At 34.1% G+C, this 19,472-nt stretch overlaps 1 protein-coding gene across 1 annotated transcript in view; it reads left to right on the forward strand.

Annotated features, from left to right (window-relative positions):
• LOC137656758 (uncharacterized) overlaps positions 1-18,903 on the forward strand; it is an 83,808-nt gene extending 64,905 nt beyond the window's left edge. Inside the window, 11 exon segments of the mRNA XM_068391021.1 lie at positions 2,569-2,625; positions 5,926-6,387; positions 7,932-7,995; positions 8,924-9,035; positions 9,546-9,647; positions 10,696-10,770; positions 11,430-12,653; positions 12,813-12,881; positions 14,966-15,049; positions 15,898-16,029; positions 16,753-18,903. Coding sequence (XP_068247122.1) covers positions 2,569-2,625; positions 5,926-6,387; positions 7,932-7,995; positions 8,924-9,035; positions 9,546-9,647; positions 10,696-10,770; positions 11,430-12,653; positions 12,813-12,881; positions 14,966-15,049; positions 15,898-16,029; positions 16,753-16,917 — 2,546 coding nt within the window. The 3' untranslated portion in view covers positions 16,918-18,903.
• Positions 18,904-19,472: the final 569 nt, after the last annotated feature.

The raw sequence follows: 19,472 nt of genomic DNA on the forward strand, positions 1-19,472 counted from the left end.
TATTATCATTATTATTATTATCATTATTATTATTATTATTTAAATTATGAAAATTATTATCATTATTGAAATTAATAAATTTATTATTATTATTAAAATTAAAAAAATATTATTATTATTATTATTATTATTATTATTATTATTATTATTATTATTATTATTATTATTCAAATTTAAAAAAATATTATTATCGAAATAAAATTATTATTATTATTATTATTATTATTATTATTATTATTATTATTATTATCGTATAAGTCAATACTGACGAGATAGGTTTCAATAATTGGTTAGAAAAATCATAAATGTTTGATAGATGTTTGATCAAACTACCAGTCAAGGATCGTGAGTGCAGTTTTTTTTAGTATTGTAAGTGACAGCTATCGTAGATAAGTATCGTAAATTGAATATTGTAATTTTTGTATTAGTTAGATATCATAAATAGTATAGACTATAAATATGGAATTTTTACCTATCGTAGATAAGTATCGTAGTTTGAATATTGTAAATTTGTATTACCTAGGTATCGTAAATAGTATAAAGACTGTAAATGTGGAATAGTTATCTATCGTAGATAACTATTGTAGTTTGGATATTGTAAATTTGTATTAGCCAGACATTGTAAAAAGTAATACTGTAAATGTGTAATAGTATCTATCGTAGATAAGTATCGTAGTTTGAATATTGTAAATTTGTATTAGTCAGATATCGTAAATAGTAATACTGTAAATGTGTAATAGTTATCTATCGTAGATAAGTATGCCAATTTGAATATTGTAAATGTGTAAACCTTCGTTTATCGTAAATAAGTATCGAAGTTTGAACAATCCAATGTTCGAGTCAAGTATTGTAGTTTGAATATTGTAAATCTTGGTGTCGTATCGTATTGATAGTAACTTAATGGTTGTAAATGTATTGGTGTCATGTATCGTATTATGTATTGTAGTATCGCATTTCTTGGCAGTTCTTTATCTCATTTCAAGCTTTAATTAGTATAATTTGCTCTTAATTACTCTAAATGCATTACTTGAGATTGCTCTAGATTTTATACATTATACATGTATCCTTTGGCATTGTTCTTCATGTATTTGATGTAATGTATACTGCCAAATGATCACTTCTAAGAGAGCAAGTTCCCCCCTTGAAGCAGCAGACCAGCAAACGGGAGATTTAGTGATGTTTCTCAAATAACTATCAATCAAGGTAATGCTTCTCATTGATTTTAGGTGTCACGGGCGGGCATATCAGTCGCTATGTGGATGTGGTCAGCGCCAGACCATACTTCGCAGGTAGAGCAGTTGAAAAGATTATATTAAATAACCTGGAGATTTTTAAATAAAATTTAATTAATGCCCAGTTGCTGAATAAAGTGGTGGTGAATAGTATTTGGAGACATATTACATCCGCTCGTTTCTGTAATAGGTATTAAAACTGCATTAAAATCACCGAAGAGAAACATTAAACAGCATAGATAAACAGAGCTATGAGCTCAGGCAGTTTTTATAACCCAGGCAGTTTGAATTCGTGATAGTATTTCGAGATACTCTCAAGATAATATGTAGTGAATAAATTATCAATTTGCATGATAAAATACTTTTTTTCTCTTACAGTAATCGATATAGTTATTTAATGATAAACATCCTAAACCCCTCAAATAAAAAAAAATAAAAAAAATTGCTGATTTTAAGTGCCCATCAAATTGATAAAACTTGCCATACTCCTTAGAAGTGATCGCATGCCATGTGCACAAAAGACCTTAGCCCCATACTGCTTTGAAAGATAAACTCCAGCCTGTATGCCACTTGTTTTAGCTGGTAACAGAGAATATACTCTTCAAATCAAACTACAAACCAGAGACTACTGGCTAACTGGTTCTTCTCAGTCACAGAATGCCAGCCAGCAAGGCATTCTCCAGTACAGACTGTTAGCCAGGTAAGCATTCTCAGGCCAGAACAGAAAGGCAGAGGTATTACTAGACTCACTGCTAGGTAATTTTCATTCAAGCACCTCCCAGTACAGAATGTGAGCCTAGCAGGCCTTCTCCAGTACAGAATGTCAGCCAGGTAAGCATTCTCAGGCCAGAACAGAAAGGCAGAGGTATTACTAGACTCACTGCTAGGTAATTTTCATTCAAGCACCTCCCAGTACAGAATGTGAGCCTAGCAGGCATTCTCCAGTACAGAATGTCAGCCAGGTAAGCATTCTCAGGCCCGAACAGCAAGGCAGAGGTATTACTAGACACAGATTGCTGGGTAATTTTCATTCACGCACCTCCCAGCACAGAATGTCAGCCTGTCAGGCATTTTCCAGCTCAGAATTTGTTTGCCAAGTGGGTATTCCTAAGCACAGAATGCCAGGCAAGCAAGCAGTCTGGTGTTCCCATGCATAGAATGCCAGCCAATCAGACATTGCCAATCACAGAATGCCTGTACGAGCAGGCCATTGCACTTGAAATTTGCATGCCAGTATAGACATTCTCATCTGATCTAAATTTGAGAGATGATACACCAGCATCATCCACCAGCCACTGCCAGACTAACTCCTCTTTCCAAACATGATTATTTCCAGTGATCTCTGCATCCCAGAAAGTTGCAAACAGACTGGTTGATGCCCTGGCCACCATAGGTGAGGTAGATTTGATTGAGTTTGTGTCTTGACACCCCCCCAAAAAACACATTGAAATTCCTTTAGCTATTGCTTGTGACATCATGGTGTTCGAAACCCCCTCTTCCCCTTCCAGATGTAGTGATGTTTCTTAAATTTCCTCAATATTTAGATGCCTAAACTTGTCTTCTTGAGTGTCCCGCCCCGATGCTAGCGGTGCTGGGGATTATTTTGCGTGAGAGTGATTTTTCGTCTGTACATAGTTCTTTTGTCTGGTAATAAGTATACGCGGCTAGATTAACCATGTGTTTGTTTTCTAAGGTTGTTTGTTAGTCTGTTATATGTGTGTGATGTAAGTGTGGATATGTGTATGACATTTTACGCAAACAGCATATACGAATACACTGTATATATATATATATATATATATATATATATATATATATATATATATATATATACATATATATATATATATATATATGCTTATAAATAATTATATACATGTAGATCTATGTAAATATATATTATATACGATATATATATATATATATATATATATATATATATATATATATATATATTTATATATATATATATATATATATATATATATATATACACACACGTATGTTTCATCTCACAAAATACTTGAATGACACACAGTAGACTAAATCACACAACTGAAATAACTAAACATAACTTCCATTAATCCTTTTTTGGTCAAAGGTAAATCAATGTATATTCTGTCCGTCGGCGTTTTACCCTTCAAGTTTCAAAACTTATCTTCTTTAGTATTTCGAAACAAACTACTTGATAAAGTAAATTAAGATACTAATTGTATATATTTCACTCAACCAAACATTACTTGGATTGGTTTTCCTAACTAATTAACTTATTAAGTAAATAAAAGTGTCAGGAAGTATGTTAAGTTAAAAGTCGATATTTTGAATTGTAGTCCTCGATTGTATAAGTCATGTACGTGATTACAGAAGATCCTCGACTTACGAACATTCGGCCTACGAACATTCGACTTACGAACAAAAATCCAACTGAAAAATAAGAAAGACAAAATAAAAAAAATATTGTAATAAAATCATATTATATCATTCAATACAGTAACCAAAATAATATTTTGTAATAACCTGATATCTATTTCGTAAGAAACCTGATTATTTATTGACCAATGTAGCTGGAAATCATAGGCATGGAATTCAGACCTAGGCCTACGCTAGGCCAAATTTTCAACTTACGAACAATTCGACATACAAACAGCTTCTTGGAATCAATTAAGTTTCTATGTTGATGATCTTCTGTATTTTTAGTCTGTGAGGATGATCTATTTATTTATTAGTTTATATCCTTCATTTTTCAATTATAACTCCTTTATTTCACGTCAGGTTTTTTGGCTTTTGTAGATAAATATTTCTACTTATTTCAGATTATGTTTATATATTCATTTCAGTACAACTAGCATGGGTGGTTTTTCCTTAATGTTGAATACTATTAAGTATAGTTGAAGAATTGAAAAACTAAATAAACATATCTATTTGTATATGTATCTGCTATAATTGAATGCATACATATACAGAAGTATATTATAGTATTTATTAATATCAGATAATTTCGCCTAGAATCAGCTGATAAAGAAAATTTCTCAAATGTAAAAAGGTATAGTTTAAGAATTGAAAAACTAAATGAATATATGTATTTGTATATGTATCTGCTATAATTGAATGCATACACATACTAAAGTATATTATAGTATTCATTAATAGCAGATTATCTCGCCTAGAATCAGCTGATAAGACAAACCTCTCGAAGGTCAAAGGTCAAATCCTAAAGAAGAATTTTTTCTCATCATTGTTGTTATGAAAAAAGGTCATTTTGTGCATGCTTGTTAATTAGTGCATGCACAATTCTACTGAAGTTATATCTAACGTTCCTTGACCAAGGATTAATTCACTATCCTGGAACTCAGTTGCTGATAAATTCAAAATTATTGTTAGTAGTTAGTGGTAAATTTGATACGTCTTTACAATCAGTCTTTACGGTTTTATCTTTAATGTAGTTTATATATATATATATATATATATATATATATATATATATATATATACATATATAAGTGTGTGTGTGTTATAGCCATGACAGGGAAAGCGAAGAGATTTGATTGGAGTTGGTACTTTTGCCTTATTAGCGCTTCTGACGATGCTACTAAAAAGACGAAAGTACTATACCTAGTTGCAACTAGGTCTATTAACTTTTCCTCCTTCGTAACTATATATATATATATATATATATATATATATATATATATATATATATATATATATATATATACACACACACACGTCAATAAACTTGGAGGTACAAACACACTTATTCAAATGAAAAAAAAATAAGATAAAAACACAAAAGCATACATTAGAAAGATAAAAATACTAATTTCAATATGAATTTTATTATTATATATTTAAATAGATTTAATTAAGGATATTAATGAGGATGGAAGATGGAATATATATATATATATATATATATATATATATATATATATATATGTATATATATATACATCTATACATATATATATATATATATATATATATATATATATATATATATAAGTGCGTATATACACATATGCATATATATATATATATATATATATATATATATATATATATATATATACATATATATATATATATATATAAATGCATATATGCACATATGCATATATATATATATATATATATATATATATATATATATATGTATATATATATATATATATATAAATTATATATATATATATATATATAAATATATATATATATATATATATATGTATATATATATATAAGTGCATATATACACATATGCATATATCTATATATATATATATATATATATATATATATATATATATATATATTGTCTCATCCAGTGTCATTTGTCACCTCATTGTGTAAATTATAATCCCAACCTACAATTTCTGTAAAGTTGTTAGGGAGAGTACAAAGGTAATAAATATCACAATTGTATTCTCCAAGCGTTAAGAGTACCTAGTTAAGTAAAAAGGAATCAATATCTAGTATAGCTAGAGATGTGTCAACTTGTGAGCTGGGTTTTCTAAAATCCCCTCTATGGCTCTCTCACTTGGTGGCCAACATTATCATACGGGACATACATCTATTTCTGCATGGTAGTTCTAAGATAGGGCTTGAGAGAGTGGAATATGCGTGTGCGCGTGTGTGTGTGTGACTTTTGTGTTGAATAGTCAGAAGTGCATGAGCTGATACGGCTCTCCTTCAGGTGGGGAGGAAGGCTATGTTCCAACTGTTGATTCCAGCGACACAGACACACTGGCCACAGATACCATGAAAACGTCCAAAACAGTCGGATCCGATTACTCCACACTTGGCCGACTGCGGAAGGACATTAACGAGCTCGATTCTCTGATCGTTTCGCTCGATGAGTCCCAGCAGCAGCAAAACGCTGAGCTGCGTGCTCCCGTTGAGGTTCTTAACTCCGCGCCGGCCGAGCCCGTTGAAATTATCTCAGAACACGATGTGCCGATAATGCTAGAAGCCTCTGAGTTCCCTCCAGATGATGACAGAGAAGAAATTCCCAGCCAAGTAGTGACCCATGACCCATCTGTTGTATTGACTCTGGCTGCGGCCGAAGCCCATTCTCATACCGTTAAATCCTCGACTCAAATTTCCACCTGCTCTCACACTGGTACTTCTGTCCAAGAACGTCAAATGGTGAACCGGAGTAAGTGGGTGGTGTTGTGTGGCATGGTGAGGCTTATGGTCCCAAATTTTTCATGTTTCAATGTGGCTTGATGTTGCATCCAGGCCCTGTAACAGTATCATTCCTTGGAAACGACCTTGTCATGACTCCAAGTCACAATGAAGATCTATTTTTCAAGTTAGTGTACATGGTAATTGCCATGATTGAGGCACCATAGGACGATGAAAGTAAATTAACATTTGCAGAACATTCAAAACCAGTTTAGCTCGAGCACAGTTGTAAGACAAATGGAAAATGATCATAAGACAAAAACTTACTAAACAAGGTGCTAAATTAGTAGCAACCTTACCGGTGGGTTTCAGGACTAGCCTACATCTCGGCAGGTTATAAATAAGTCAGTTTCATAGGATCAGAGCTATGCAAAAGATTCTTGTGACCTGGAGGGCATATGAATGTTATCTCATTATATCATCAATGAGTTACATTTTGACAAATTTTTACCCGTTTTGGTGTCCTTTTTTTCATTCATTTGGGTTTAATCTGAGCAGATTGGTGTTCTTTACCCCGCATTTTATATGTAACCTTACCCGCATTTGACTTGGGTGTTTTTAAGTGGAAAAATTGCTTGTAGTTGTTAAATCTTGGATTATTCTGTGTAGTCAAGAATCCCGAGTCTTACACTTCAACGGCCCTCAGTAAATGTCAGTATTCTTTGAAAAAAAGCTATCGAGTTTTCATCATTGTCCGTCACTGGTTGGGACTTCTGCTTATGCCCTCAGATTGCTAATCTTTTAAACAATTGTATGGTTGATGTTCAGAGATAAATCACATTTGCAGAGATGGAATTAACCCTTCCCTTTATTCAAACATCTTTTTGGTTTTGTGTGTATGAATGTAAAAGCATGCATGCTTAGCTTATTGCAAGGGGATGCTCAAAGCTTATAGGTCTTCTCTGGTAATCTGATGTTATAGCAGATCACTGTAACTATTCTGTGAGCATTCCTGACAATTTTGTATCAGTGTTTCACCCAAGGATGAGGAAAGCAATACATCGCACCGAAAGTGCTCCAAGGATTCATACGTGTTGTCTTTTTCTATCACATAACAGTTGACTTTGCTTGATTACTTCCTGGGAAAGCAGCAGTTAGAAATTGGCTCAAAATAAGCTTTAATCGTCTGGGCTTTCAACTTTTGCGAGCTTTGGGTTATATAAGGAGCATGAACTTCAAGCTTAGGGAACTTCAAAACATTTAGGAATATAATATCTTGTTACATTGTATGAAATATGTTAATATCATTATAAAATTTTACCATACTAAAAATATTAATAGTATTAACTGAAAAGGGATGATTATTCAGTAAAGTAAACCACTCTAATAATATTACCTACCATTTGAAGATCGCGCTCAATACAAGATTTGTTTCATAATTCATGGCACATTTAACTTTGAAAGTTGTAAGCTAATATCTTCCCTGTCCCATTCAGCTTTAGGTATGGTAATTTCATAGATATGTTATAAGTGAGAACAAATATAGACCCATTTAACATTATTATCTCTCTTTAGGCACAGCTCCATCCACCACTATGGCCAACGGATCCCTCAGATCTACTGATAGCAGTAAATATGAGTGAGTATAGAGTAATTTGTACTATCTCTCAATTTAGTAAACTCTTGTAACATTATTATACTATCTTCCAGTATAGTAAACTCTCATAACATTACTATACTATCTTCCAGTATGATAAACTCTCAAAGAATTATACTATCTCCCATTATAGTAAACTCTCATAACATTACTACACTATCTCCCATTATAGTAAACTCCCATAACATTTCTATACTATCTCCCAGTATAATAAATTCATAGAATTATACTATCCCCAGTATAGTAAACTCTCATAACATTACTATACTATATCCCAGTATAATGAATTATCAACATTATTATATTATCTCCCAGTATAATAAACTCTCATAACATTATACTATCTCCTAGTATAATAAACTTTCATAACATTACTACACTATCTCCCAGTATAAGAAACTCTCATAACATTACTATACTATTACCCAGTATAATAAAGTCTCATAACATTACTATATTATTTCCCAGTATAATAAAGTCTCATAACATTACTATATTATCTCCCAGTATAATAAAGTCTCATAACATTACTATATTATCTCTCAGTATAATAGTCTCATAACATTACTAAACTATCTCTCAGTATAATAAACTCTCATAACATTACTACACTATCTCCCAGGATAGATTCTCATAACATTACTATACTATCTCCCAGTATAATAAAGTCTCATAGCATTACTATACTACCTCTTAGTATAGACTCTCACAACATTACTATCTCCCAGTATGATATACTCTCATAACATTACTACACTTGCTTTCATTCTTCAATTTGTTGATAAAACTTTGTTAATGAGTTATTGTACTACTATGATCAGCTGATTTCCCTTTTTAGCAAAATATGAATAGAATTTTCTCTAAGTAAAACAGCATTGCTCATACTGATCAACTCCCCTCTTGTTTACAGTGGTGACGATGAAATGATTGATGACTCCAAAAGTGGGGAAGTTCGTCGGATTGTTTGGCGCAACAGATTTGAGAAGACTTACGAAACGCAGGATTCTAGCAAGCCACCGGTGGTCAGTATTTCTCTGCTACGTGCAGTATTTATGGAGGGTTTAGATCAAATTTAATTTTATAAAGCTTAAGAGATATTTCCCAATTACCTGAAATCTAATAATTTTGTACTGATCCTCCCATTTTGCTAAGTTGCAAAGTGGAACATTGTCCAGAGCTCCAATACAAGGCCTCCTTACCTCAAAATCAAGTAAAAATACAGTTTTTTTTCGATTTTGATGGCAAACTTTGCACTTATTTGGTAAAATCAACCTATGGTTGTTGATATTAATGTATTTTCAAAATATATAAAGAGCAACCTGCTAAAATTCAAACCAGCATTTACTTATGACTCAAGGGTTCCAATAAAAGACTCCTTACCTTCAAAATCAAACAAAAATATAACTTTATTTTTATAGAAAACTTTGCACTTATAGTTTTTGAGATTGACTCTGTATTTTCAAAACATATAAAGACCAACCAGCTAAAATTGAAACCAGCATAAGTTCTTATAACTTAATTATCCAACACAGGTGAGTATTGAGGAGGAAGCGAGGCGTCGCCAGTTGCTACAGAAGCACCAACAGATCACCTCTACAAATACCTCCACATCTACCTTGTCCTCTCCTCCTCAGGTTCGTCCCTCTTGTGTCTTGCTTTCAGTCAAAGAACTTTACGAAAGAATCATACTAATGAAATGAATACATTATTCATGGATCATTTTGAGGCTCATGAGTCAGGCTTAATTTCCTTCACTGACAGCTCAGTCTGAATGCCTGATGTACGCTGTGCTCAGTCAACAGATTATTTGGTGCCGGTTTAGTATGTGGCCTACCTTTTTTATTCTGGTTTAGTATGTGGCCTACCTGGCTTGTTAGGTTAGGTTAGGTTAGGTTAGGTAAGGTTAGGTTACGTTACGTTAGGTTACGTTAGATTAGCTTAGGCCACATACTAAAACAGATAGAATTTCGTAGGCCATATTCGAAAGGTAGGCCACATACTAAACCGGCACCGATTATTTTCTTTTTAGTTTGTGTTTTTTTGCAAATATTAATTCAAGAATTGTATACCGTTGTTATAGTTGACATTTATGTGTTAACCCTTGCATATTTCAATGAAATTATGATTAATATTGATTGCATTTACCAATATCCACCCTTAACTATTTTTTGTCACAGAAGAAACTGAGTATATTAATAACTGTTTTAGTACTCACACTTTGCAAGTACTTGTTCCTCTGTTATTAACGACCCTTATGTGAATTGGACAAACCATTTGTTAATAATTTGGTTTACTGTACCAGAATATATTATGAAGACATACACCACTATAATGATTAACAATATAATTTTCTGGGTAAAACAATACTAAGAATTAAACTAAATGGGGTTAATAATCTACTAATTTCCATGTTTAATGAACATTCAGGAAATCAAAGGTGTACTGATGTGGTTAGACTTTAGCTAGCAAAAACATATAATCCTATGGTTTCCACTATAGTATGGAAGAGAACCTTCACATATTTCCAAAAGAAGTTGTAGCTCTTAATAGCTGAAGGTCAAACACTTAATCGTTATCCATTAACTCTCCACTTAGCTAATCATAGCTACTAAAGCGAGTTATAAAGAAAAATAATCCCAACTAAACAATGAGTAGAATGGACAGTGACTGTGGATGTTACAGCGTGGGCCGGTGTCGCCTCGCCTGCCGCAGCTGCAGTGTGCAGTATATTGGCCTGGCATGGGCGTTCCTCCCAATGTGAGTCGAACTGACACGAAAAATGCCGTGAGGGCCTTACCCACTTTTCCTTTCGCTCTGTCTCTTTTTTTTTTATTTTTGTATGGCAGCACGAACTAGGCCATATAACAGCTGAGAAATCCAGAAATCTGTAATCAGCATGGGGGATTTAGCCTTCAACCATACCTAATCTTTAACAACTACCTTGATGGGGTACATTTCAAGACAGGTACCTTAACAGGGCATTGTAATTATCATTAATTAGTTTCATGCACTCCTAGGTCTGTTAATATTTTCTTTTCTAATTCTAGTGCATGTTAAGGATTCCCCTTTTGTTTAGCTCTAAAGTAAGGAGAATCAGTAGTTATACCTTTCCTGTTTGACTTATTTCTTTATTAAGTTTGAAAATCCTATGTTCTCTTTAGTCCAGTAAAGCTGAAAAGTTCTTTTTTATTTCACATTTATTTGTATGCCTATCAAACTTAGTTTTAAGTTTTTTTAGGGGTGGCTTGTTACAAGCAGTACTGTAACAATTTATAGATTGCACGAAGAGATGGAATCTGACATTTTACAAAATGACATATGTGACTAAGAGAATTTACTACACCTGATGTAAATTCATTGCCAGATAGTCATAGTTATTACCATGCTAAATGTTCTAATAATGCAAATCATTGCAGATGTCTCCAGGCGGACAGTCATGGAAAGAACCGATCCCTCTTCCAACTCCACCTCAACTATCTCCCAGGGAACCAGGTGTCGCTTACATCTACACGTACGGAAATACCGGCGGAACGGGTGTTCAGCCTCTGCCTCCGCTCAATTACGTTTCAGTTCCTGGACCATCCTCTGTGCCACCAAGTGAAGGAGCACCTTCGCCAACTCCTTCACAGCTTCAAGGACAGCCAATTATTTACCACTATTCTTATCACTATACTATTCAACCTGGCCAGCCTCTGCCTGATGGCGCTCCTCCACCACCCCAAGGAATGGTCATGCCTGGATCCCCACCAGCTCTTCAGGTAGCACCATCAAGCCAACCCCAACCACCACAACCTGCGCAGCCTGTGACAACACATCTCACCCAGACGAGTCAGCCGGCTCATCCCAGTCACCCGGTTCAACCATCTCAACCTGATCAGCATTCAACTGTAGTTAATTATAGCCTGCACAAAAACTCAACTCGAACAAGCACCTCTACAATCAACAGCAGAAATACAACAAATGTCATATATCCAGGGGGCTATCCAGGAGGGGATGGACCTGGTGGACCAGGTTCTCCACATGGTCCCGGCGGTCCTCATGGTCCTGACGGTCCTCATGGTCCTGGCGGTCCACATGGACCTAGCGGTCCTCTTGGTCCAGGCAGTCCTCATGGTCCAGGCGGTCCTCATGGTCCCAGCGGCCCTCACAGTCCTGTAGAACCATATGGTTCCATCAGTCCCAAGGATAAAGATGGTCCTGAGAGTCCAAACTATCCAAGCAAACCTCAGGGCCCAGATTATGGACCAGGCAGTCCCAATGGACCAACAGATCCTGGGCAAGGCCATCCTGGTAGCATTTCTATTACAATCAATAAAACGACAACGCGAACTACACACACAGGTTATCCAGGTGAACCAGGAAGACCCTACAGTCCTAACGATGGACCTCCAGTCACCTCTACGCCTTATCCCAGCAGGGGCCGCTCGGTCTCGCCAGAAAGACCTCCCGTGACTAACGCCCCTCAACACATCACGTACGTGACCAACATAAGATCGAGCCATTCGGACTCACTGGAACGCGTCAGAAGGCCAAGGAATGACACCCTGCCCTTCCCCGACACTTCTCCAATTAAAGGAAGCAATGATGGCAAGATTCCACGCCGTGTCGACGACCTCATGACTTCCTTCTCGGATTCTGAGGTGAGATGAGAGTGCCTGTCTTAAAACGTTTTACTTTGTTTTATGGGAATTATTTATTAACATATATACATATATTCACATCTACAAGTTTATATAACATTTTCTCCATTCATCCCAGTCCTAAATTAAGGGGCTTTAAAATTATTTTCCACTTTACAGCATTACATTAGGCGCTCTGTGAATGAAATGACCTTAAGAAAACATTCCCCCATTCCAAGGAAAGATGAGGTAACGATAAGTAAATGGAATAATGGTGCTCTTAAAGAAAAGATTAAAATGCCTATCTGCTTCTATTGATTCTCACTATTAAAGTAATTGAATTAAGATAAATTGGAGCCTTTCATCTCATGGAGTGTTGATTACAGTCCAGGTCAGAAATTCTATTGATTCTGATTATTGAAGTAATTGAATTAAGATAAATTGGCACACTTTTAAGAACTAAATCTCCTGGGGCCTTTCATCCCATGGAGTGTTGAATGCATTCCAAATCACAAACTAAGCATAAATATGCTATTTGATGTTCTATTTCTCTTTTGATAGAATGCAGATTGGTGAGTAGTATGATTTACGTTCCATGTTTGCGTATCGACCGACTAGTTTAAACGAATAGATATACGTCTTCGTGTTCAAAGCAGATATCAAGTACGAAGTAAAATGATTAATCTATGAACATTTAACCTTAGATTAATTTATAAGGAGAGTCCTCAACCTATGTATAATCATAAAAGATTTATTTTTCTTATCAATTCCATAGTACGAAGTAAAATTATTAATCTAAGAAGATTAAACCTTAGATTAAAGTATAAAAGGAGAGATATTAACCTATATATAATCATAAATCATTTGTTCTTATTATCAATTCCATAGTACGTAGTAAAATTATTAATCTATGAAGATTGAACCTTAGATTAATGTATAAAAGGAGAGTCATCAACCTATGTATAATGATAAATTATTTATTTTTATTATCAATTCCATAGTACGACGTAAAATTATTAATCTATGAAGATTTAATCTTAGATTGATGTATGAGGAGAGTCCTCAACCTACAGTATGTATAATCATAAATTATTTATTTTATATATCAATTCATAGTATTATTTAACTGTGGCTAACTTGATATCTTGCTTCTTAGATCTTGATAGTTCGAATGTTACTTGTCACCACTCTGCACTTAGTGCTTTTCTTGCAAGCATTATCCAGCACATATATTTGACTCTTATCTTCCTCCTAAAAAGCCTCTGTGTATGTAAAGCCTTCTAACATACACTGGAGGTGCGAATGTTTATCCAAATATAAATGTTGTTTATGCAAACCATTATTTGCACACATTAAAATACACAATTTTCCGTGTATTTATGATACATAAAATAACCTACAATTTATGAAAAATTAAATTTATTAAACTTTCGAAGGGGCCATCTCCCTTCCTCTTCAGAAAACAAAAATGTTTTCAGAAGAGGAAGGGAGATGGTCCCTTCGAAAGTTTAATAAATTTAATTTTTCATAAATTGTGGGTTATTTTATTTAATATTTGCACAATTTGCATGATTTCACCATTTTGAATGTCAGCAGGTAATGTAAAGAATAAAATATTATTCTTGTCTCTGTTCTGTAATATCATTAAAGATGTATCTAAATTCTAAATGTTATATGTTCTGACTATGTTCTAGATTGGCCCTTTTGATTTTGCACACGTCACTGAATGCATAATGGATTAGAAGCAAATTTATAAACTCTGTGTATAATGTACCCATATAGCTGCTATTATATCTATTAAATAACTTGTTAAGTTAAGCAAAAATATGTCGTTCGCACTTTTAAATATGTCGTTCGCACTTGTACGTAGAAACTGCTTTGTTTACTTGTATATCATCCCTAGGTAGATTGTTTATGGACATTCATTGATACTTTTTATATATGAAATAATCAACCCTGGCGTTTATTATCATCTGAAATATTTAGTTATTCCTTAAATATCAACATAAATTGTCTCTTTGGCAAGAAGTGCTTGACTTAGGCCAGAAAGTACTCCCAGCTAAGAGTAAACTATACAGAACATAAAGTAGATTGGTTCTCTAAGCCAATGGTATTGATAGTCATCTGGAATATTTAGTTATTTATTAAATATCAACACAAATTATCTCTACAGCTCTACCATTCACAAGGAGTGATTGACTTTAAGCAATAAAGTACCCCTAGCTAAGAGTAAACTATACAGAACACAACAACGTCGATTGGGTTTCTAAGCCAATGTTATTAATTCTCAAATGATTCCAGCAATAAATTAAACTCCTTATCATACAATACAGGATGGTCCAGGCAATGGCCCAACTCCCAGAGGCCCACGACGTGACCCTGCTGACGAAGAACCACTCTTACCGCAGAACAACCAGGTCAGTAACAACCCAGTGGATGAAACAGATGTCAGGAATTATTTACCCATCCTTACAATTAGGATCTTTAAGTCATAGGTTACTACAAGGGCTTGGTTTGATCATGTAAAATCTTCATCCCATATGTCACTGTAAGGACTTTGTGCTTTGATCATGAAAACAAGAATCGTATTAATAAAAATCACTGATAAACTACAGCATGTCTATGATTGTGTAAGCTTTGAACAGGGGCACACCATATATGCAATTTAAAAAAAAATAAGATTATAATCTATAGATTTTAGTGAAAGTCATGAAAAATATGACTAGTTGTAAACTCTAGAGGAATTTAAAAGTAACAGATTTTTAATGAAATTAAGCTATAGCAGTCTCAAACATTTAATGGTGTATGACAGTTTAACCTAAAAAACTTAATTTGGAAATTTTAACATATATATATATATATATATATATATATATATATATATATTGTAAATATAACGTAGTATCCCTATATTTTAGTTGTTTAAGCATTTTTTCATGAGGATACTTATAGGCCAACAGTCAAATACATTTACAAACGTAATCTTAAGCAAATGATAACAGAATTTTCCATCCATCAAATTATCCTTGCCCTTAGACATAGGCATAACAGGTATACAACATCTCTTGCTTTTCAGTCTGCGTGATAGATAGATGTTTAGATAGATAGAGAGAGAGAGAGAGAGAGAGAGTTAGATAGATAGGTGTCTCCTACGCGCTGAGAGTTACAGTTGAACCCGGTAGCTTTAAGTTTTCGGGCATCCTGTGCAATGTCACGTGTTCCATTTTGGACTCAGTACATTTTAAAACTTGTTGTCTTCTTGTAGATTGCGGTGAGAGCAGAGGCTGATGCCAAGGCTGCAGCAGAAGCTACACAGAAGAGGGAACTCACCAAGAACAAAGCTGGACCCCCTGTTTACTATCCTCCTGGACATGAGCTATTCCATGAGACAATGCATGTAGGTATCAGAGTTACCATCCTGTTCGTAATACTAGGTATGCAGTTAATTTTGATAGTTACGCCTTCTCCATCATGAGGCTCAATACAACACAGTATTCTAGAAGCTTTAATCCAGCTGTGACCAAGTTATTGAATGTTTGTAGTGCCAGGTATGCAGTTAATTCTAATAGTTATGCCTTTTTCCATCATGACGCTCAATACAACACAGTATTCTAGAAGCTTTAATCCAGCTGTGACCAATTTATAGAATGTTAGTAGTACCAGGTATGCAGTTAATTTTAATAGTTATGCCTTTTCCATCATGAGGCTCAATACAACACAGTATTCTAGAAGCAATTTTTCCAACTTGTGGAATGATCTTCCTAATCAAGTAGTTGAATCGATGGAACTTCAAAAGTTCAAACTTGCAACGAATGATTTTGTGTTGAGCAGGCTGACATTAGTCTTTTTATAATTTAAATATGAAAGATCTGTTTTAATGTTGTTACTGTTCTTAAAATATTTTTTTTTGTGGCTATTCATTTCTTGTCTTGTAGCTTATTTAATTTCTAAAACCTTTCCTCAATGGGCTATTTTTCCCTATAGGAGCCCTTGGTCTTATAGCATCCTGCTTTTCCAACTAGGGTTGTAACTTAGCTAGTAATAATGATAATAGTTATTACATGAGTCCACAATAACTATAAATCTAATTTCTTAAAACCTGCTGATGTTCTATCTCCAGACGATGACCCTGAAAGAGAGCGGACGCAGAGGTAAGGCCAAGTGGAGAATGGAACGTGCTTCAGGCTACAAGGAGAGTTCCTCGTCCTCGGAGACCAAAGGAGGCATGACGATGGTGCCGGTCTGCTTACCTCTGTGCTGTGGTGCTGCCTGTGTCCTCATGTAAATCTGCTTTTTATCCGAGAATGAGAATTCTTTCAGGTACACACAACCTCAGTCACTGAATGGACGTGGATTGCTCATTGGTTTAAATAATCATCATCCCATTACAAACTGGGGCACAATGAATAGAGGAGGATTCAAGATCCTATGAACTTCTTAGCTGTATGGTTCCACCTGCAGTGCATTTCAACATCCAGCATTTATTTGCCAGGAGAGTTCTCACAGAAAAACTGGGATACCAGATTCAGTGAGCGTCCAGCTTGTTTGGAAACACAAAGCAATTCTCTCAATGAAGGTAGTGAGACTATAAAGGCTCCGAGTGGCTTCAGTTCTCACAACCGCCATGTTATTGTGTTCATGTCTTACCACTACAGGGCAACCTACTTGTTACACATTGAGTAGGTTGGCTGTTTGTAGGGTTACAGTGTGCTAATATATCTATATGAATATACATATATAAATAGATATACATAAATGTATATGTATACATAGATAGTCATACATGTATGTGTATTTGTGTATATATGTATACAGTATTTGTGTGTATATACTTACAGTACATAGTTTACTGGGAAAGAGCTTATTCTGTGACATTAGTTTTAATATGCTCTTCAGTCTATGCAATTATTAATCAAATCCTTAAGACAAGTCATTCGATGCCCAAATTTCTGGTCTAAAACAACACAAAAAGTGTTTTGTATTGATGCTTAAGAGTTACGGATTCACTCAAGCTGCAGGAGAGACTATGCGAGTCCATTTTTTGTACGTACTGTTTTGTCATTATCCCAGAGATACCTTTTATGATGAATTTGTGTATTTTTTGATATAATACTGTTTATGGCTTTGCTTGTACATTTCATGGATTTTAACATTGCCTTTTTGTTTATATGTAGACATAGTAATACAAACATATTTAAAGATGAGAAGAATTTAGGTTTACTGTCCATAGACTACGATGCTGGGAGGGATGAGAATCTCACCATTCGATCATGTTTTTCCCCGCTAAATGTGATGCTGAGTGGCTGCTATGATATATATATGTGCATTAATAACAATAGCTATACATATTTGTAATTTATCAAGTACTAATTTTCAATGACGAGCAGAAACACGTCTTTTTTTTATAGACGTTTCTCGCAAGAATCTAAGATTACGTCAGGTGTAAGTTAAACGAAGGATCTGATGGTGGAGAGGTAGACTCCCATTTCTGGAGGCCCTTCGTAACTATGGTTGTTATGGTGCTCGTCATATCTTCACATCCGGTGAATTGTCTGTTTCTCTTTTTATCCGCGCCTTATCTAGACTTTCTGGAAAGTGAGGCATCACTGTATATATATATATATATATATATATATATATATATATATATATATATATATATACACTTGAAAGATAGATGTTTACTATTACAGAGGAGTTAGTAGCCTATGGTTCCTTTACTAGAAAGTGAAGAAGAAACAGACTTAGTTTGTAAGGTGGCAAAATTCTGCTGCAAGAAAGTTACCTAATTTTGCAATATTGCTAATTTATACATCGTCACGTCTTCATCATTGTCCTGTCTGTCCAAGTAACAATTGTAACTTTTATGCATTTTTCGCGCATTTTCTTTTTTTTTTGGCGCTGGTGCTAAAATCATACAGGAACATGTCAAGTCTTCTAAAGATAAGGACACTGATTGCTATGAAGTTGTTGGTGTGAGGGATACCACAAGAAATCTATTAAGGAAATATAGAAATAGGGACTGAAATAAGGTAATTCTGTCTTGGTAAAATATATATATTTTCCCCATATTTTTTGGATAATTGTATCCATGTTGATCAGAGAGTTTCCATTGTTGAAACTTAGTATGTTGAATTGAAAACTGAAGATTTTAAAATGTGCCTTAAACTGCCTGTGGTTCATGTTCGTTATGTAAAGCATTATGATATAACTGCTTTCTTCACAATCTTATGTGTCAGTTTCAACTAACTGAAATAAAGATTTATCAGTATTAGTGTCTTTTATTGTCAAGAGATGGCGCTGGTTGTTTTTAGTGTCCTTTATTGTCAAGAGATGGCGCTGGTTGTTTTAAAGGAGAAATAATGAAAACATAGAAACTCCACCTTCCTTAATTGTTTAAAACTTTGTAAAAATTTCATATTTAAATAGGTAATTCATCATTTTGGAAAAGTAAAATAAATAAAAATATAAGTTTAAATATTTCTTGGTGTTATAATGTATTTGGAAAAGCATTTTTTTGGGAATGAATCTGTACTTAACAAAGGTAGATAATAATAATAATAATAATAATAATAATAATAATAATAAAGGACACGAGACTGAAAATTGTACAGTACTATATGAGTACTGGAATATGTGGTTTACCTACAAGAATACCTGTTCTAGTACTACTACTGCTGCTGCTACTACTAATACTACTGCAGCTGCTACTACTACCACATCTTCCACTAGTACTACTACTACTAGGCTACCAGTACTAGTAATAATAAGAATGGAAAATTTTAACCCACAAGAATAATCCATTTACTTTTTAGTATAATTTCTCTTTCAGTTGTAAAC

Source organism: Palaemon carinicauda, chromosome 17 (assembly GCF_036898095.1).
Source record: "Palaemon carinicauda isolate YSFRI2023 chromosome 17, ASM3689809v2, whole genome shotgun sequence".
Lineage (NCBI taxonomy): Eukaryota > Metazoa > Arthropoda > Malacostraca > Decapoda > Palaemonidae > Palaemon > Palaemon carinicauda.